Source organism: Belonocnema kinseyi, chromosome 9, assembly GCF_010883055.1.
Source record: "Belonocnema kinseyi isolate 2016_QV_RU_SX_M_011 chromosome 9, B_treatae_v1, whole genome shotgun sequence".
In the NCBI taxonomy this organism is placed as follows: Eukaryota; Metazoa; Arthropoda; class Insecta; order Hymenoptera; family Cynipidae; genus Belonocnema; species Belonocnema kinseyi.
This window is the reverse complement of record NC_046665.1, coordinates 85,902,344-85,924,285: the sequence shown is the minus strand read 5'-3', so window position 1 is coordinate 85,924,285 and position 21,942 is coordinate 85,902,344. Positions and strand designations below refer to the sequence as shown.

At 22.9% G+C, this 21,942-nt stretch overlaps 1 protein-coding gene across 3 annotated transcripts in view; it reads right to left on the bottom strand.

The window, feature by feature from the left end:
• LOC117179529 (CD2 antigen cytoplasmic tail-binding protein 2 homolog) overlaps positions 1-21,585 on the bottom strand; it is a 35,937-nt gene extending 14,352 nt beyond the window's left edge. For all 3 annotated transcript variants that reach the window (XR_004467931.1, XR_004467930.1, XM_033371417.1), the window contains exons 1-5: positions 21,160-21,585; positions 15,992-16,155; positions 12,620-12,800; positions 7,037-7,221; positions 4,287-4,383 (exon numbers count right to left, since the gene is read on the bottom strand). Coding sequence is in view for 1 of the 3 variants with exons in the window: in XM_033371417.1 (XP_033227308.1) it covers positions 4,287-4,383; positions 7,037-7,221; positions 12,620-12,800; positions 15,992-16,155; positions 21,160-21,310 (778 nt within the window). In the remaining 2 variants the exon portion in view is untranslated. The remainder of the gene's footprint in view (positions 1-4,286; positions 4,384-7,036; positions 7,222-12,619; positions 12,801-15,991; positions 16,156-21,159) is intronic.
• Positions 21,586-21,942: the final 357 nt, after the last annotated feature.

The window sequence follows — 21,942 nt, the reverse complement described above, 5'->3', positions numbered from 1 at the left end:
TTTGTGAAAACTGTTGTGTTCGCTTGAAATCATTCAAATCTTTTAAAATCTTCTCAAATTTCTTGAAAACCTTTGACATTTTTTAAAAGCTTTGAAATATTCTGAAACCTTCCAAATTTTGTAAATGCTTGAAATTGATGGAACACTGGAAACTTTAGTAAAATATTTTGAAATTTTCTAAAAAAATGTGAACTTGTTTCAATTCTTGGAAATGTTTTGTACTTTGGCGTACTGTAACCCTTTTAGAAATCTTTGAAATTCTTCTTCAAACATTTTTAATGAGCTTAAAAAAATTCAAAGGTATTTGATGAAATGCCTGAGAAATCAAGATGAGTATAAGAGATTGCAAGATGAATTTAACAAAAACTTTTAAAAATTGAAGTGAATTAAAATAATTCAAATAAAAATAATTCAAAATCTTACTAATTTCTAACCAAAAAGGTGAATAATGAAAACAAAACTATTCAAAAGAATTTATTGAAAAAGAAATCGAATAAATCCATTTATTTCAGGAAACTTTAAGTAAATTTTGAAGGATTTAAGGGACATGTGAAGAATTCGATGAATTTCATAAAAAATGACACTGAATTTAAAAAAACAATCAAGTGAATTGAAAATAATCCAAAAAAATAAAAACAAAAATCTAAGGAATTAGGTAAAATTGAGCGAATTAGAAAAATCTAAAGGAAATCCCAAAGAATTTAAAAGAATTCAGGTTGAATTTCACGAAAAACATGTGAATCACTTCAAATTTTGGAAAACCCTACTAATTTCTAACCAAAAAAGTGAGAAATGATTTATTTCAGTAAAATATGATTGAATTTAGAATAATTTAAGGGAAATGAGAAGAATTTGATGAATCTCATGAAAAATTGAACTGAATAAAATTAAGTAAATTTAGAAGAACTTAAAAAAAACTGTGATTAAAAAAATGCATTCAAATAAATAAAATTCAGTAAATTTACAAGAAATCTAGTGAATTGAAAAAATCAAAAGAATTCTAAATAATAATTTTAGATCTCTTTAAATCTTCGAAACCCTGCAAAATACATCACGTCTTGTGAATATATTCTTTGAAATCCACTAAAATATTATAATATCCAGTTAACTTTGATGGTATTTCCTCAAAACCTGGAGAGCTTTAAAGTCTCTTAAAATCATCGAAATCTTTAGAAATCTTATAAAATCTTTTAAAATACCTATATCTTCCGAAATTATAGAAAATTCTTTACCTTAAAATATTTCAAACGCTTTGAATTACCTTCAAATTAATGAAATTAATACAAAAATTCCTTGGAATCTTTTTAAATTTCCTAAAGTATTTCAAATTAAAAGCTCTTGAAAATGCCTTAGATTTTAGAAATTTAAAAATTTTCCCTAAAATCTTTAAAAATTTATCGAAACATTTGAAAATAACCTGAAATATTTTAAAAGATTTCAGGAAAATTCAGAAATAGGTATAGATCTGAATTGAATAGCGATTAACCCATGAGGTAACTATTGAAAGAAAAGTGACTAATGTGAACTTTTCATTTGAAAAAGTGACTCCTAGAAGCTTTGACCTTATTATAAATTTTTTTAAAGTTGCATTATGAGCTGGAAGTAGGGTACCATATAGGGACCAAATCTTAAACTGAATATAGGGTACACTAGGGGATATAGGGACCGGTCTGTGAGGCCTGTGAAACCTTTGAAGGACTTGTGAAATCTTTCTGAAATCTTTTGTACTCAATTAAAATCATAAAAATATTTTTAATATTTGTGAAATCTTTTCGAGTCTTCTAACAACATTTGAAATCATTGCAAATCTAGGAAATGTTCTGAGATCTTGGAAATCTAATTTACAATACCCTTTCTAAAATCTTTAAAATCTTTGAAATGTTCTGAAAGTTTTAAAATCTTTGTGAAATGTTTGAAATCTTTGCAAGATCTTTGAAATCTGGTGTACTCTAAGTCTTTTTAAAATCTTTGAATTTGAAATAATTTATTAAGTTTTTAAGAAATCTTTGAAATAATTGTGTAATCTTTCCTAAATCTTTTGTATTTATTTAAAATCACTGGAATATTTGAAACTTTCATAAAATCGTTTGAAATTTTCTAAAAAATGTGAAATTCTTTAGAGTCTTTGAAATGTTTTGTATTTTAGTGTATTGTAATCCTTTTGCAATTATTTAAAATACTTGTGAAATATTTGGTATTAATATGAAATCATTAAAAATATTTAAATTCTTTTTCAAATCTTTGGAGATTTTATAACTAAATTTGAAATCATTGCAAATCTAGGAAATGTTCTGAAATCTTAGAAATCTAATTTACCTTTTTTAAAATCTTTAAAATCCTTGAAATCTTCTGGAAGCTTTAAAATCTTTGTGAAATGTTTGAAATCTTGGTGAAATCTTTGAATTTGAAGTATTAATTAAGTTTTAAATACATTTTTGAAATATTTGTGAAATCTTTTGTATTATTTTGAAATCATTAAAATATTTCAAATACTTGCAAAATATTTTTAAATTTTGGTAAAATTTTTGAAATCCTTGAAACTTTCCTCTTCCCATTCAGAAAAAAATGAAAACAAATTCTTCCTTTAAATTAAATACAAATGTTAAAAAGAAAAAAATGTCATCTCTTTCAACCTTATAAAAATGATAAAAGCCTAAAAGAGCCTTTTCCAATTAAAAAAAAATTAAAACTAAAATTTCCCTTCAAATCTATAAAAATCATAAAAACCAACAAATACCCCTCTTTAAATTCAGAAAAAATTGAAGCCCGATATTTCTTCCCTTTCAATTCACAAAAATTAAATATTACCCACTTCCAAATCAGAATGAAGATCGAACATAAAAAGTTCTCTCATTCAAATAAATTAAAATTATAAAAAGAAAAAATTTGCCTCTTCCAATTCAGATGAAAATTGGAAATAAAAATTCTTCCCTTAAACTCAATAAGAACGTTAATAATAATAAAAAATGGCCTCATTCAATTCAGAAAAATATCATATTTTCCAACTCAATAAAAATGATAAAAGAAAGGGCCTCTTCCAATTCATAGAAAAGTGCAAAACCAAAAATTCTTCCTTCCTTCTTACAAAAATGTTCAAAAGGAAAAATTTCACTCGCGCAACTCCGAAAAAAATTAAAATATCCCTTCAGACTCAATAAATATTATAAAAACAAAACAGGGAGGGCCTCTTCCAATTTAGAAAATAGTAAAAACCAAAATTGTCTTCCTTTCAACTCAATTAAAATTTTTAAAAATATCAATTTTATCCAATTTCAGCTTCATAAATAAATTTAAAAAATTACTGTACCAATTCTGAAAAAAATAAATACAGAAATTCCTTCGCTTTAAAAAATTAGAATTGTTAAAATCCAAACATTTTTTTTATATATAATTAATTTTAAGTTGAATTTAACAAGTTTACTTAAAAATAAATAATACAAAAAATGGAACAATGTAAATTGTAATACAAGGTTTAAAATTTAACACTGAAATTTAAACGAATCAAGTGTTTCTAAAAAATGTAGTTTTAAATACTAAATTTATGATGGCTTATTTTAAATATTCAAATATTGATAATTATTGAAAGAATGTCCTTTTTAAATAAAAATATTCCAGTTTGAATAGATTGAAAATAGAATATTTTAATATGAAATTCTACTTGAAATTGAATAAAAGCGTTTAATTATGAATCTATTAATTTGCAATTATTGACAAATTGAAAACAGTTTATTAAGCTTCAATCAGACGGTTAAATTTGTTTAACAATTAAGGCTTTCGAATTGAAATCATTCAACTTTCAACGTTAAAATCTCTAATTTGTTTAATTTTCAAAGCTACTTTCAGTTATAAAAATAAATGATTTAGTTATATTTACAGTTGATCAACTAAAAACGTTTTTCCTCAAAATTTAAAAATTAAAACGCTTTTAATGGACAATTTTGAAAGTAAAAAATTGTAGAATTATGAATTTTGAGCTGAATGGTTTTATAATTGAATAATTAAAACTTTTAAAAAAACTGAAATGAAACGTATTTTAAATTGCATTATTTCATGTGATATGAATTTTTAAATATTTCAAATGATTTGATAATTTTTCTTATACAAATTTGTAAAATTCTCGATCAAAAAATAAATTAACTGTCATTTCCTGATTTTTCCCGATCTCACAAACATAAAATTCCCGGTTTCCCGTTCCAGTGTCCACCTTTTTTATGTAAATTTTCATTTTATTATATATTTTTTTTAATTAAATTTTTGTATTAGACATTCAAAGTTTGAAACCTCACCTTCAGAAGTGTTTACATTCAGTTTTTCTTTCTCCTTCACGTCAAAATCATCGGCGTACATATCGAGGACTTCCTCTTCTTTCTTGGATGGCTGGATCTGAAATAGTTAAAAAATATGTGAAAGAGAATCTTTCAGAATATTTCATCATTGTTAATAATTTAAATTAATTAGAAAATTCCAAATAAATTATTTTTAAAAAAATTACATTTCTAGAAGCTTCTAACTTCATTGTTAAATTATTAAAAACCTTTTTATTTACACAAATGCTAGAGAAAAAAATAAGTCACTTTTTTCATTTGTGAAAATAACTTTATTTAAGCATAAGTAATTTCTTAATGGTACAAGTTTTTAGGAATTTTGTTAATTTATGGAAGTAAAAGATGAAGTTTCTACTAAAAAATACCAATTTTCAACTAATACAGCTAATTTTTTAACAAAAAGATCAATTTTCAAAGAAAATGGTAAATATTCAACTGGAATAGTTTAATTTCAAACCAAAAAGATGAATTTTCAACTTAAATAATGAATCTTTAACTGGAATGTTTACATTTTCCACAACAAAAATACATTTTCAACCAAAAACATGATTTTTTTTACAAAAAAAAAAGATGAATTTTCAACAAACTACATAAATTTTAAACTAAATTTTTTATTTTTCAACTAAGAAGATTACCTTTCTACCAAATGAGAAGAATTTTCAAAAACTTACATACACTTTCAAACGAAAAGTCGAATTTTAAATCTAAACAAAAAATCAATTTTTAACACAAAAATCTAACAGGTTTGTTAAATATTAAAAAGAAGGTTTTTTCATAAAAAAAAAAGATTTAACAATTTTAAAGAACAGATTTTCTACCAAGCAGTTGAATTTTCAAGCCAAAAAGTCAAATTTGCTAGAAAATTACAGACTTTTTAACATAAAAGATTAATTTTCAACCGAAGAGTTCAATTTTGAATCGAACACTTCAATTTTCGGTTAAAATAATTATTTTTAACCAGAAAAACGAATATTTAACAAATTAGTTCAATTTTCAATCAAAAATATGATTTTTAAACTAAAAATTATGAATCTTTAACTGGAATAGTTAGATTGTAAACAAAAAAGTTGAACTTTAAAGAAAGAATAATTTTTTTTTTTACCAAAAAAGAGCAATTTTAAACAAAATACATCAATTTTTAACCAAATAAATGAATTTTCTACGCAGGAAATTGATTTTATATATGATTAGAATTTGCCACAAATTACATAAACTTTCAAATAAAAAGCCGAATTTTGAATCTAAAAAAAGATCAATTTTTAACAAAAATCGAACAGTTTTGTTAAATATATTGGTTTAAACAGGATTAAAAAAAAAGATCTATTCATTTTAAAGAACATGTTTTCTACCAAGCAGTTGGAGTTTCCACTAAATACTTAAATTTTCAAGCCAAAGCGTCAAACTTGCTACAAAATTGCAGACTTTTCAACATAAAAAATTAATTTCCAACCAAACAGTTTAATTTTGAATCGAACACTTCAATTTTCGGTTAAAATAATTATTTTTTAACCAGAAAAAACAAATATTTAACAAATTAGTTGAATTTTCAACCAAAAATCTAATTTTTAAATTAAAAATGATAAATCTTTAGATTCTAAACCAAAAAGATGGATATTTAAGAAAGGATAATTTTTTACTAAAAAAAAAAACAATTTTAAACAAAACACATAATTTTCTAACTAAATAAATGAATTTTCAACGCAGGAAATTGATTTTCTACCTGATAAGAATTTTCTACAAATTACATAATTTTTGAACCAAAAAGTGAAGTCTTTAAACTAAAAAAATAATTTCTTTACCAAAAAAGGAATTGTTAAATTTTCACATAAAAAATGATTTATCAATTAAAAAAAAAAGAATTTTCTACAAAACAGTTGAATTTTATACAAAAAAGTCAATAGGAAAAAAAACCAATTTTTAACAAATAGTTCAATTTTCCGTTATAATAATTATTATTAACCAAAAAAGAAAATTCAAGAAAGCAGTCCAATCAAATAGATGAATTTTCAACTAAAATTTTTAATCTTAAACAAAAATTTATTTTTTAATAAAGCAGTTAAATGAAATAAAAATAATTTTCAACAACTTAAAGGAATTTTCAAGCCAAAGGGGGAATTTTTATACTAAAAACGGCAGTTCTTCAACCAGACGTGGAATAGTTAAATTTTCAGTAAAAAATATTATTTCCAACGAAAAATACGACTTTTTAACAAAAATACCTTAATTATTAACCAGAGCTAAATTTTCTATTAAAATGATAAATCTTCAATAAAAAAATTAATTTCCAAGAAAATATTTCAGCTTTTAACCAAGTACAGTTGATATTTAAACCAAAAAATATTTTAATTTTCAAAAAAAGAAAAAACAGCCGAATTTTCCGTAGAGAAAAATTAATTTCCGATAAAAAAATATATTTTCAACTAAACAGTTAAATCCAGTAATACAAAGCTACTTTTACAAACGAAAAAAAACATTGTTATTTAATTTTAAATTAAAAATTTGAAAGAACCTTAACACGCTCTTAAAAAATTCAATAAAAAAAATTACCCCGACATATCCAGATTTTTCCAGATACATAAAAATGTCCTGACAATTTCAGGTATTCCAGGTGAGATTCTTTAGTAAAAATTAATAAAGTTTAAGCAAAATGTGATTCATTTTAAAAATATGGCTTTTGCGAATATGCAGAAAATGCTGTTTTGTGGAGATACCTTTTCCTTAATTTGCTCATAGGTTTCCTCATAGATGTCCATATTTCCGGTTCGAGTGAGTATTTCGTTAGCCAATTCTGTAAGTTTGATGATTTGTGCCGACTTTTCGTCATCCTCCTTTGCCAATTCTGGATTTTTTTTCCTCTTCCACCTCTCTGCTGTAGTCAGCTGTTTTTTTCCTTTGCCTAAAAAAACATTTAAAAATACTTAAATTCTTCGATTCCTAGGAACAAAATTAAAAACCTTTTCCAGGTTTTCCAGGTCTCCTTTTTTTTACATCAACATTTCTAAAAAAGGCTGAATCATAAATAAACAAATTCTTAATGTTTTTCGAACAAAAGTCGTCTTTGTGAAATTTTTGAGAATATTTTTAAACCTTTCTGAAGTGTTCGATTTTTTTTTTAATCTTGTGAATTCGTTGAAATCTTTTGAAGTATTGAAAATCTTTGCAAAATTTTGAAATTTTTAAAAATCTTTTCATCAAATCTTTGAAATCTTTGTTTCTGAAAACTTAAGTGTTCGTTTGAAATAATTTAAATCTTTTAAAATTCTCTAAAATTTCTGGAAACCTTTTGAAATGTTAAGAAATATTTGATACCTTTTGAAATTTTTAACATTCTTGAAATCCTTGTAAATTGTTTGAAATACTCGTGAAATCTTTTCTATATTGTTTATGTTTACTTGAAATCACTGGAATGTTTGAAACTTTTAGGAAATATATTGAAATTTTCTTTAAAAAAATGTGAACTCGTTTAAAATCATGGAAATATTTTGTATTTTGGTATACTGTAAAATTTTTAAAATTATTAAAAACCTTTGTAATATTCTGAAATCTTAGAAATCTGATTTACTTTTTGAAGGATTTTAAGGATTTCACTTTTTGAAAAACTACCTTTTTAAAATCTTTAAATCCTTGAAATATTCTGAAAGTTTTTAAATCTTTGTGAAACCTTCTGAAATATTCTGGAAATTTTGAAACTATTTAAAACCTTTGCAATATTCTGAAATCTTCGAAATCTGATTTACTTTTTAAAGGATTTGAAATCTTTGTGAAATGTTCGAAAACTATGTAAAATCTTTGAAATCTTTTCAAAACTTCTAAAAAATGTGAACTAGTTTAAAATCTTGGTAATATTTTGTATTTCGCTGTACTTTACTATTTTTGGAATCTTTAAAAATCCCGATGGTTTCTTCGAAATATTTGTGAAACCTTTTGTATTTTTTCGAAATCACTGAAATATTTAGAATCTTTGTAAAATCTTTTGAAACATCCTAAACATATTTAAATGATTTAAATCCTTGAAATCTTCTGAAAGTTGTAAAACCTTTGTAAAATCTTTAAAAAACTTCTGAACTAATTTGAAATCTTTGAAAATCTATCAACATTTTTAAAATCTTGAAAATCTGGTGTACTGTACATTTACTGAAATCTTTGAATTCGAAATATTTATAAAATTTTGGTGAAATATTTGAAATCTTTGTGTAATGTTCGCAAACTATGTAAATTCTTTGAAAGCGTTGTGAAATCTTTTGAAAACTTCTGAAAAAATTTTTAAATCTTTTTAAATACATTTAAAATCCATTTAAAATCATTAAAATATTTTAAATCCTTGATATCTTTTGAAAGTTTAAAAATGTTTGTGAAATCTTGTCTACACACCTTTTTAGAATCATTGAATCCTTTTTAAGTATTTGAAATCCATCCGTGTTTTAAAAGCAAACATTTTTCACGGCCAATGAAATTTAAAAAATCAAACTATATTCTAAACATTTTTCCATATAAAGTAATAAACAATAAACAACAAATTAAAGCATTCAAAGTGAAACCCTTGAATTCCAAATTTTTAAAATCAAATTTTAAAAGTTTTCAATTAAAAAAGTGTGTATTCCAATGCTCAATAACTTACACGTATAAGCTGGAAGGTACTAACACTTTTAAATTAAACAATGTTAAATGAAATGCAAATAAACTGCAAAATTTAGAACTTTTATAAATTATAGAGTTCGAAGATTCAGATTAGTTTCCAAAAATATAAATCCACGTTAACATTTTCAAGTCTGAATTAAAGAATCAAGCAATAAACTTTTAAAAAATTTTAAATTATATTATTTTAAGTGATTTTAAGTTAGACACATTAAAAATTGAAAAATTATTTTAACAACTTAACAGTTCTTAAATTATAAGTCAAATTATTTTTATTTAAATAGCCTAGGCATCCTTCAAAATCTTTAAAATTTTATTTCAAAATTTTGAGAAATCTAGAAGTTGTTTAATATTTTTCCAAATCCAAAATCATTTTTGAATTTTTTGTCAGAACTTTTAAATATATTTCAAAATAAATTGAAATTTTTCTATAGCTTTTTAAAAATCCTGCAAATTAAAAAACATTTGATTTGAATTTATAAATAACAATAGAACACTTATTATTTGTAGAAATAATAGAGTAATATTAAGAGATATTTAGAAGTTTTAGAAAGATTCAAATTAAATTTAGAACTTGAAATAATCTGAAATACTTACAGCCGAAATTAAAATAAAATTTAGATTTTTGTAGATTTCAAACAAAAAATTTAGAATTTTTTTAAGAATTGTGAAAGACTACAAAAGATAAAAAATGTTCTTACGATTCTTAGGAAAATTGAAAATGATTTTTCACTTTAAAAGATTATTGCAACAGAAAGTTTAAAAAGAATTTAAGAGATTTCAAAAATTATCAAAGAAGAAAATGGGAGATTTTAAGGATTTTATTTCATTTTCTGAATTTTGAAAAATTGTAGGAAAATTTCAATTAATTTTAAAATATATTTAGAAATTCTGAAAAAAATGTTAACAATTAAAATTGTAACGCTAAAAGATAAAAAGTTCTTTGAAAAGCTAAAGATTCAAAGCTTTCTATGTAAAACAATTGAGTTTCAAATTGTTTTCTTTTAAATATTTGGTTTCAATTTACTCGTCTTAAATGAACAGTGAAATATTGTTAAATATTAAATACTTATTCTTTTTCAACATTAAGAAATTTCAAATTAAATGGGGAATAAATTAAATAATTTAGACTCAAAATACTTTTAATTTAATAAAAACATTTGTTTAGGACTATATTATTATGTATTTATTTTTAAGTGGAAAATAGCAAAACGCACGTTTACATTTTTTAATAGCTGAAAAAAATTAATAGAAATAATATACTAATAAATTTATTTATTAGTTTTATTATAAAAAAATAATATAAAGGAATACCTGAAACTCTGATTTAAAAATATATTATTGATAAATCATTAAAATTTGTATTTAAAAATACAATTATCGGAATAAATGATTTATTAATTTCAATTCTTATCAAGACTTTCAGATTGAAATAATTACAATCTGGAAATTTTCAAATTTTGAACTGATCTAGAATTGTTTGGTCAAATCAATTATTGTTCAGATTTGTACACTTACAGTACAGATTCACTTTAAAAATAATTTATTTAATTATATTTACTGTTGATAAAATAAAACTGTTTTTTTTTTTTAATAAAAAATGTTCAACTTTAAATGCTTTTAATTTTTCATTGTTTAAATTCTCAAAACTGCACTTTAATTATTTTTAAAACTGTTAAAATCGAACTGGGGCAGATGTTTCTTCTAAAAATTCGTAAAATTCCCGGTTTTCAGGTCCGGCGGCCACCCTGTTCAAATTCAAGATTTTTTTGGGAAATTTAAAGAGAATTCCAGATTTTTCAAGGTCGCTAGACGCACTCTACATAAATACGGGTATTTATTACGGGCATAAATTTTGAAAAATATTAAAATGATTTTTCTCTTAATAAATCATCATCATTTTAAAGATTGTTATATAAAGATTGTGAGATTGTTATTTAAAAGTGACTTCCTCAAGATTTTCAAGAAAATTAAAAAGATTTTTGAAAAATTCAGATATGTAGAAAAAGAATATACAAAATTGGTGAGAAAATTTTTTTACTTTAGAGGATTTTAACCAATTTTAGGGAAAATTGAAGCCAGTTTAAAAGATATTTCAAACTTTTACAAATTTTGAAGAAATTTAAAAATATTTTATAATTTTTCCGAAATCTTTCCCAGTTGTAAAAAAATGTTTACCTCTTAAATTCCTAAATATCTTTTAAAGAATTTAAAAAATTGCCTTAAAATCTTTCCCATTTTTTTCGACACTTTTGGAAATATTTTGTAATGTATTTAAATTTTATTTAAAACTAAATGTTTAAAAAGAACGAATTATTAAAGATATTCCCAGGAATTAATAGAATTTTTTCCTTTCGAAATTCAGCTTCAAAATATTTGGTTTAATTTCACTTTCTTTAATTTTCTCTTACAATTCACTTTCAAAAATAAAAAAAAATCATAACAAAATTTTCCATTAATCTTAAAAATTTTCCTTTTTAATGCGTATTAGAAATTCTAAATCTTCAAAATATTTTCTAAAATGATTTAGAGTTTTTCTTAAAACAAAAAAATGCCTAAGGTATTTCAAATTCTTCTTAGAAAATTTCTGAAAATTTTTAACATGCTTTATATATATTTTTAATATTTTCTTTAAATTAATTTTTAAAAATAATTTTAAATTTCCTTAGATATCTAAAGAAAAATCTTGTTTTCTTTGACATCCTTCAAAATTCTTAAAAACCTCTTTTTTTCGAAATCTCATAATGTATCATTCTTAAGATGCTTATAAATTTTTTGTTCAAAATCTGCAATGGTGTCTAATATTTTTCATACATCAAAATTTAACATATTTACTCGTAAATTAAATTTTTGAAAATAAAACAATAAAAATGGTAACGTTTAAAGTCGTGTCTTTTGTTTAGTTTTGAGTATTTGATTTATAATTACTGATTTTAAAACAATAAAATATTTCTAAACATTAAGTATTTGTTATTTTTCTTAATTTAACATTTTTTAATTGAAAATTTTAGACTAAAACGACATTTTAAATTTAATAAAAGGCTTTTCTGAATATATTATTCTAGAATTATTTAAAAATTGAAAATAGTTTATAAAGTTTCAATCGGCCGTTTACATAATTTTAACTACCGAGACTTTCCAATTGAAACAGTTTAACTTTCATCGTTAAAATCCGGAAATTCTTAAATTTTGAACCTTGTAAAAACAATTATTATACACTTGTTAATCCTAAATGTATAGTTTAATTTTTAAAGTTATGAGAATTTATATTCGCATTTGTTCAACTAAAAAGGGTTTTTTTATCCAAAATTGTCGAAGTCAAACGCTTCTAATTTTTAATTTGTATCCCTTTAAAACTGCATTAAAAAATTCTTTAAATGAAAAATTTACACTTAAAAATTAAAATCCAAAATGGAAAATTTGAAAGTCAAAGATTTTCGAATTACGCATTGTTAACTGAATGATATCATAGTCGAAAAAAGAGAAAAATTCAACTGATTACTGAAAAAATTGTTGAAACAAAATTTGGGCAGATAATGTTTTTCTACAAATTTGTAAAATTTTGGGTTAATTTCCTGATTTTCAGGTTTCCCTAGGAAAAATAGTGGCAAAAGTCCGAGTCTCGCATGTAATCTCTTTTTTTTTAATTTGCTACTCACCAAGCCTACATAGAGCTCTTTTTACTGTTTCTCCAGGTTGAAGATACTCTATTATCTGTTTATATAATGAGATAGGGTCAAAAGACTTGTCAGGATCTTCGTCGCTGTCACTGTCGCTATCTGCTATTCCGGTTCTTTCTCCCTTTGTGTATTTTTTATCTTCTGCAGACACGGGCTTAACCTGTTGAAATTAAGCTCGTTTGAAACTTTTTTCCTGGTTACAGAATGGTCAATTGATGCTAATTAATTATAACTAATATTAGTGGTTTTCAGGCTGTCTAATCAAATTCTGAAAACAAATTCCCTGACTATTTCAGGCTTTTTCTAGGTATCTCAAGATTTTTCCAAGCATAATTTTCAACAAAGAAGTGGAATTTTCAATTAAAAAATTTACATTTCCAATCAAAAATTAGATAGTTATATTTTCAGTCAAAAAATAAATAAAATTTCAACAAAACAGAAAACGAATTTTCAAAAAAATAGTTAAATTTTAAATAAAAAAATAAATCTTTAAGCAAGAAGATTAATTTTTAATCAAAAGGATGCATTTTCAACTGAAATGATTCATATTTAACCGTAAGATTTCAATTAAAAAAAAAAATTTTTAATAAAAGAGTTTAATTTTCAACCAAGTAGTCGAAGTTTGAACAAAATAATTAAATTTTAAACAAAAAAAAATTAATTTTCAAGCAAGAAGAATTTTTGATCCAAAGGATAAATTTTCAACTAGAATTATGATAGTTTAAACGTAAAATTTTAATTGAAAAAATTAATTTTTAATAAAAGAGTTTAATTATCAACCAAGTGGTCGAAATTTCAACAAAATAGTAAGATTTTAAACACAAAAATAAATGTTCCACAAAAAATGGGATAGTTATAATTTCAGTTTGAACAAAAATCAATTTTCAACAAAATAGTTAAATTTTGAACAACAAAAATTAATTTTCAACAGGAAGAATAATTTTTGATCGAAAGGATGAGTTTTCAACTAAAATTATGAATATTTAACCGTCAAATTTCAATTGAAAAAAATGAATTTTTAACAAGAGCTTAACTTTTAACTAAATAGTTGAATTTGCAACAAAATAGTTGAATTTTCAACTAAAAAAGGTACAATTCCAACAAAAAATGGGATAGTTATATTTTCAGTTAAAAAAAAAACTTTCAATAAAAAAAAGGAATTTTCAACAAAATAATTAAATTTTAAATAAAGAAAAAAATTAATTTTCAAGGAAGAAGAATTTTTGATCAAAATAATAAATTTTCAACTAGAATTATGAAAGTTTAACCGTAAAATTTTAATTAAAAAAAAATAATAATAATTTGTAACACCACAGTTTAACCTTCAACCAAGTAGTCGAAATTTCAACAAAAAATGGAAGTTTTATTTTCAGTTTAAAAAAAAATAAATAAATTTTCAACAAAACATAATAAAGCTTTCAACAAAATAGTTAAATTAAAAATAAAAAAAAATTAATTTTCAATCAAGAGGATTAATTTTTGATCAACAATAGGAATTTTCAACTAAAATTATGAATATTTAACCGTAAAATTTATTTTTTTTAAATTAATTTTTAACAAAAGAGTTAAATTTTCAACCAAATAATCGAATTTTAAACAAAAAAGCTGAATTTTCAACTACTAAAATGATGAATCTGTAATTGGAATGGTTAAATTTTCAACAAAAAAGATGAATTTTCAACAAATACAATTAATTTTCTAGCAAGAAAAGACGAATCTTCAAAAAATTACATGCATTTTTATCGGTAAAAGACCAATTTTGAACCAAAAATTAAATAGCTAAATTTTAAGTTAAAAAAAATTATTTAACAGTTAAATTTTCAACAAAAAAGATGAATTTTCAACCAAGAAGATTAATTTTCTAACAAAAAAGAAAAATTTTCAACAAAATACATGCACTCTCATCTGAAAAAGAAAAATTTTCAACCAAAAATGAAGTAGTTAAATTTTGAGTAATAAAATAATAGTTTAACCAAAGAAATTAATTTCAAACTGAAATGATGGACTGTGCCACTGAAATAGTAACATTATCAATTTATTAAAAATTAGTTTTCAATAAAAAAAAAACCTACATTCAACAAAATATAGTTAAAAATTCAGTTAACAAAAAATTAATTTTCATTAAAAGAAAAAGGAGTTTTCAACAAAATAGTTAAATTTGCAATAAAAATGAGGAATTTTCAAGTAAAATGATGAACCTTGAACTGCAAAAGTTTAATTTTAAACAAACAAAAAACAACTTTTCCTCAAAATACTTACATTTTCAATCGAAGAGATCAATTTTGAATTAAAATAATGGAATATTTACTTGAAATAGATACATTTTCAGTAAAAACATGAATTTTCAAATCAAATTTAGAATCTTGAAACAAAAAATGAATTTTTAGAAAAAAAGAGTTCAACTTTCAATCAGTTAGTCGAATTTTAAACTAAAAAGATTAATTTCTCAACTAAAATGAAACAGTTGAATTTTTAATGAAAGATATGAATTTTCTACTAAAATGATAAATTTTCAACCAAGAAGATTTAATTTTCAACAAAAGTGATCAATTTTTAAACCAAGAAGATTTAATTTTCTAACAAAAATAACAAATTTTCAAAAAAATACAAACATTTTCAACTGAAAAAGATAATTGTTTAACCCAAGAGATAAATTTTAAACTAAAATTATGGAATATTCAACTAAAATAGTTAAATTTTCAGTTAAAAACATTTATTTTCAACAAAGAAATAAAAAAAGTTCAAATTTTAACTAAAATAACTCAACTTTTAGAGGAAAATATCTTCAACAAAAAGAAAAACGATATTTTAGCAAAAAATTCAAGTTTACTAAAAGAAATAAATTGCTAACCAAAATTTGAATGATTAAAGATTAAGTACAAAAAATTAATTTTTAACCAAAAAGATATATTTTAAACTAAAAATGATGAAATATTCAACTGGAGTAGTTAAATTTTTAGTTAAGGAAATTAATTACAGAGAAGAAAAAAATAATAATTTTCAACAAAATAATTCAAGCCTGAACAGGAATACTTAAATTTTCAGTAAAAAATTAATTTTCAACAAAAAAAAGCGACATTTCAACAAAAAAAAGCGACATTTCAACAAAATAGTAAAATGTAGAATCTTTAACCAAATAATTAATTTTTAACAAGAGTTCATATTTCAACTAAATAGTTGAATTTCCATAAAGAAAAGATGAATTCTCGCGTAAAAATGTACTAATAAATAAAAATGTATTATTAAATTCAGTAATATTAAGCTAATTTTACAAATAAAAAAAAATCATTTTTATCTAATTTCATATTATATATTTTTATATTATTATGTATTTTATATTATATTGCTCACCTTAACCCAGTCAATATTATCCAGCCAGTTATCTCTTATTTGGTTCTCCTTTTTATGCAGAACGTAATCTCCCTCCTTTGTGATATATCCCTCTTCAAGTTCCTCGTCCATGTTAAATGCAGTGAATCCAATGTTTGTGTCAGTAGACGGTCCTTCTTCCATTCCTAATTATTAAAATCAAATATGAAAATGGAAAAATTAATTAATTAAAAAAAATTAATATAACATATAAGTATATATAAGTATAAGTATATGCAAAATTGCATAAATTAACAAAATGCCGGCGGTTTTTCTAGGAATGAAAATTTTTAGAGATTCAAACGTGTTTTTTTCAAAATAAATTAAGGAAAAGAAGTTTATTTTATATTATTTTCAAGGAATTTAAAATGATTTATAGTTTTTTAAAATGGATTTTTACTTTTTGTAAAGATTTAAACATATTTCACGGGATTCTATTTTATTTTTTATTGATGTTTTTTTCAATTATATTTTAAGGGATTGCAAGAGATATAAAAAATGTCAAAGGATTTCAAAGAATTTTGTAGGATTTCCAATGCAAATTGCAAGAAATTCTCAGAAAATTCAAACATTTAATGGAAATTTCCAGGAATTTGATAAAGATTCAAGGATTTTATTATAAAATCTCCAAGGCTTTCAAGGGATTTCAATTATATCTAGGAATTTATACGGGGTTTTGAAGAGAGCTTTCATGAATAAGTTTAATTTAAATGATATTCTAGGGCTTTCAAATAACTCATACGTTTTAAAATGAGTTTTTACGCTTTTTAAAGATTTCAGGGAATTGAAAGAGATTCTAAAGGATTTCCAGAGATATGGAAAAATTTCAAGAGATTTCAGAGAATTTTTTTAGGATTTTTAAGATTTTAAAGGATTTATAGTTAACTTTGAAAATAAATGAAATGAAACTAAAGGATTCCTAAGAATTCCAAAGATTTGATGGGGTTTTAAGTTATCTCAAGGAATTTTAAAACAATGCGTTTAATTTCAATTTATTATAAAATGTCCAAGGATTTCAAGGATTTCTGGAGATTTGAATGGTTTCTTTTTAGAAATGTAATTAGTAAGTTTATTTCAAATTATATTATGGGCCTCATAAATGATTAAAACTTTCTTAAATAGATTTTTATGTTTTCTAGAGACTTCAAGTGTTTCTAATTGATTTTAAAGTATTACAAGAGATTCAAAATGTCAAGGGATTTTAAAGAATTTTGTAGCACTTCTAAAGATTTCAAGGGGAACTGCGTAAACCTGACAGTACCATGGCATCAAATCATGTCTCCTATTTTTTATTTTGTTTTTAAAGAACGTTAATAAATAAGTTTAATTTAAATTATATTATAGGGCTTCCACATGATTCATACTTTGTAACATGTTTTCAAATTCGGTAATATTATAAACTATTCCGTAATTTTCTAATTTAGGAATTTTATTATTCGCGATATTTCTAACTCAGGAGTTTTTTTATTTTGGAAATTTTTTAATTCGGAAATATTATAAACTGTTCGGGAATTTTCTATTTCAGGAATTTTATTATTCGCAAATTTTTTAATTCAGAAGCTTGATTATTCAAAATTGTTTTAATTCGGTAATATTATAAACTGTCGCGAATGTTTCAATTCGGCAATATTATAGGACGAGTGAAAAATCCCGAAAAATAAAATTCCCGAATGGGAAAATTCTCGAATAATAAAATTTACGAAATAAAATTCCTTAATTATAAAATATCAAAACTAGAAAATTTCCGAATTTAAATAATATATATTTTTTATAATTATTATAGTTCTATTAAAAATACAATAATAAAATATATTTACCAACGATTTTTTTCAATTTTTCAAGTTATAAAAATTATTTTTCAGATAACATTAACAATAACAATAATCTTATGAAACTTGTATAAAAAGAATGTAAAAACAAGCCTCAAACGAAAAAAAAGATCTTGCCCCTGAATTTTCTTCGAACTTAATAACATTCTCCAAATAAACTTTGCAGGATTCAATTCAGCATTGAATAATCTCGAAGCGTTCTTTTAATTTATTTAAAAAAATTAAAAATTAGATTTTTTATACCGTTTTTTGTAATTTAAACAAAAATACTATGCACATTTTCAATACAAACTTTCCATGCAGAAATATATTTGTTCAGTTAATGTAATTTTAAATTAAAAAAATGATTTTTAAAAACTTTAAACGTTAAATAAATGTTCAGTGATAACACTATTTGATTATCGTATTTATAATAAATAAAGAATCATTTTTTAAAGAACAATTTTTTATTGTTTAAATTCGGGAATTTTGTAATTTGGAAATGTTCTAGTTCGGATATTTTAATATTCCGTAATTTTCTGTCAATATTTTTATTATTCGGGAATTTTCCCATTCAGGATTTTTACATTTCAGAATTTTTATAATTTCTGGAATTTTATTATTCGAACATTTTCCTATTCAGGAATATTGCAGTGTCGGGAATTTTATTTTTCGAAATTTATCAGTCGTCCCAATATTGTGTTCGACTGAAAAATCCCGAGGAAAAAATTCCCGAATAAAAAAATTAACGATTGTTTATAATATTAACGTATTTAAAAATTCCCGACAGAAAATTTCCGAATCATAAAATATCCGAACTAGAAAACTCCCGAATTAAAATTTTTTTTCAATATTTTATTTACTTATTAAAAATGCAATAATATATTTCTTTATAACAAAATTATTGTTAATGCTTAAAGTGTGTAAAATTATAATAACCATTATTGAAAAAAGTATATTTTTGGATGAATTTTTTCTTAAATTTTGTGGTTTTAAAGTCAAACAATATTTAGAAACTTTAAACATTAAAAATAATATTTTTTTAATGAAAATATTTGATTATTGTATTTTAAATAAACAATATTTATAACCAAAAATGTTTCAATTGTTTAAATTCGGGAATTTTCCAGTTAGGATATTTTAGAATTCACAATTTTATTATTCGGAAATTTTCAAATTCGGTAATATTATAAACGTTTAGGGAATTTTATTATACGCGAATTTTAACATTCAGGAATTTTATTATTCGAGAATTTTCAAATTCGGTAATATTATATACTGTCGGCAATTCTTTATTCGAAAATATTATAAATTTTTCGGGAATATTCTAATTCAGGAATTTTATTAATCGGGAAGTTTCTAATTCAGGAAATTTATTATTCGGTGATATTATAAACCATTTTTTTATCACAAAATTATTTTTAATGCTTAAAGTGTTTAAAAATATAATTACCATTATTGAAAAAAGTATATTCCTGGATGAATTTTTTCTTCAATTATTGTGGTTTTAAAGCCAAACAATATTTCGAAACTTTAAACATTGAAAATAATATTTTTTTAAATAAAAATATTTAATTTTGTATTTTAAATAAACAATATTTATAACAACAATTTTTTTAATTGTGTAAATTCGGAAATTTTTCAGTTTGCATATTTTATAATTCGACAATTTTCAAATTCGGTAACAATATAAACTTTAAGGGAATTTTCAGCCGTCCCGTAATCTTGAGGACGACTGAAAATACCTGAAAAATAAATTTACCGCAATTAAAAAATTTTTTAATTCCCGATAGATTAAAATATTACCGAATTTGAAAATTCCCGACAGAAAATTGCCGAATTATAAAATATCCGAAATAGAAAATTCACAAATTTAAACAATTAAAATATTTTTCTTATATTATTGTTTTATTAAAAATGTTATAATTCAGGACTAGAAATTCCTCCATTTCATGTAATAAAAACTAAGCTGTAAATCCTTTAAACCAATTCTGAGCCAGAAATATTAGAAATTAAAGGATTACATTTTTGTTATAATCATAATACTTGTTTAATGAAAAGTTAAATTACTTTTATTTTAAATAGTTTGAAAATCCTTAAAAATCTCCCAAATTTTATTTTAAAATCTTAAAAAATCCACACGTTTTAAATTTTTTCAAAGTTTAACTTATTGAATTTTTTTCAGAAATTCTAAACATCTTAAAAAAAAAAGTTTTGTTGAAATCTTGCAAAAAATAAGTATTTCCTTAAAACCTTCTATATTAATTTTTGATGATTTAAAAATTTTTTTAAATATGCTCTTAAAATTAACTTTCGAAAATAAAAAGTTATTTTTAATTTTGATAGGAATCTGGAGCATTTTTTTTATACTTTTGAAACCCTTTACAATGTTTAAAAATCTTTTAAATTTGTTTTTCAAAATCTGCAAAAATCTATATTTTGTTTTAAATTAGTATACGTAGGCACTTCGCTTAAATTATTTTGAATTTTAAATGAATTATTGAATCTTTTCGGATCTTCTAAATATCTCTTCAACTTTCACTGATTTTTTCCATAAATACTAAATGTTCAAAATATATTATACGTCAAAATTCAACAATTTCGCTTGTAAATTAAATTTTTTAAAGTAGAACCATTAAAATTATAACGTTCAAAGTTTAGTTTTCTTATTTAGTTTTAGATATTTGATTTATATTGACCTTTAATAAGCAATAAAATATTTAAAAATACTGAGCATTGTTTTTTTCTCACAAAAAATTTCAAAATGTAAAATTTCCGTTTCTAGACTAAAATAATATTTTAAATTTAATAAAAACCCCTAATTATGAATAATCTTATTTTGAAATTCAGAATCTTCTCCGAAAATCAATTATTGTTCACTCGTAAATTCTCGATAAACTAAAAAAGATTTTTATCCAAAATTCTAAGTTTCGAACGCTTTTAATGTTGCATTTTTTAAGTCTTTAAAACTGCATTCTAAAATTCTTTACATGAAAAATGTACGCTTAAAAATTAAAATCTAAAACGGAAAATTTTGAAGTGAAATATTATCGAATTACGCACAATAGAATGATAGAATGATACAATAGAAAAAGATAACAATTCAACTAATTATTTAAGAAACTATTAAAATTAAATTTTGACAAATTTTGTTCCTAAAAATTTGTAAAATTCACGGTCAAAAAATAAATTCAATGTAATTTCCCAATTTTTTCCGGCCTCATAAACTTCCGGATCCAGCGGCCACCCTGGATTTGGGAACTTTATTTTTAGGAGAATTCGAGATAAATTAATAAATCAAATAATAATAAACAATAATAACTAAAATAATAATAAACATACCCTCGAAATCATCATCGTTCATAACATTACGCGATTCTTCCTCCGCTTCGTCGTCATCTTCATCTGAATCTAGTGAATTTTTAAATACACCTGCAGCTTCTTCACTCTGTTCATCACGCGATATTTCTTCGAATCTTCGTTTAAGAGACATTTTGAGGGTTTTAATTTATCACAGTTTAACCAAAACGAAACGAGGAAACCGAAAGTTTTTTTTACGAATTTCGAGGTTAGTTTTCACTTTTAGCTTGTTAAGATTCGTAACAGGTCATACAGAATAGATTTTTTTCACACTTTGAAGAACCACTACTGCAAATACACTTTGAAATTACTTTAACTCTTTCTGAATTGCAATTTCATCAACGTATATTTAATTGCGCGTTACATTTTCTCAGGAGAAAAACACATAAACTCGACGTCTCTAGAAGTGCGGCGGCATTTCTAGTCTTGAGGCAAACTTTGCTTGAGGTAAACATAACTTATCGGTAAGGAAGAATTTCCACAAGTCTACTACTTACCGACAGTAGATACTTTGCCTCAAGCAACTGAAATTATTGAAAATCTACGGGACTCAGGCAAAAATATTTCTTTGACTCAGGGTTATTTAAAAAAAATAAAGAACAGTGACAAGGGAATGTTTATGCAATTATGTGTTAATAAATTCTTAGATGTACAATAAATATATAACATTTTGATAATTTTTTGGTGGTAGTTAGTAGCAAACATTGATTAGTACACATTGCTTGGTTAAGGTAGGAATCGGAGAAGTGTCACATGTGGTAACAT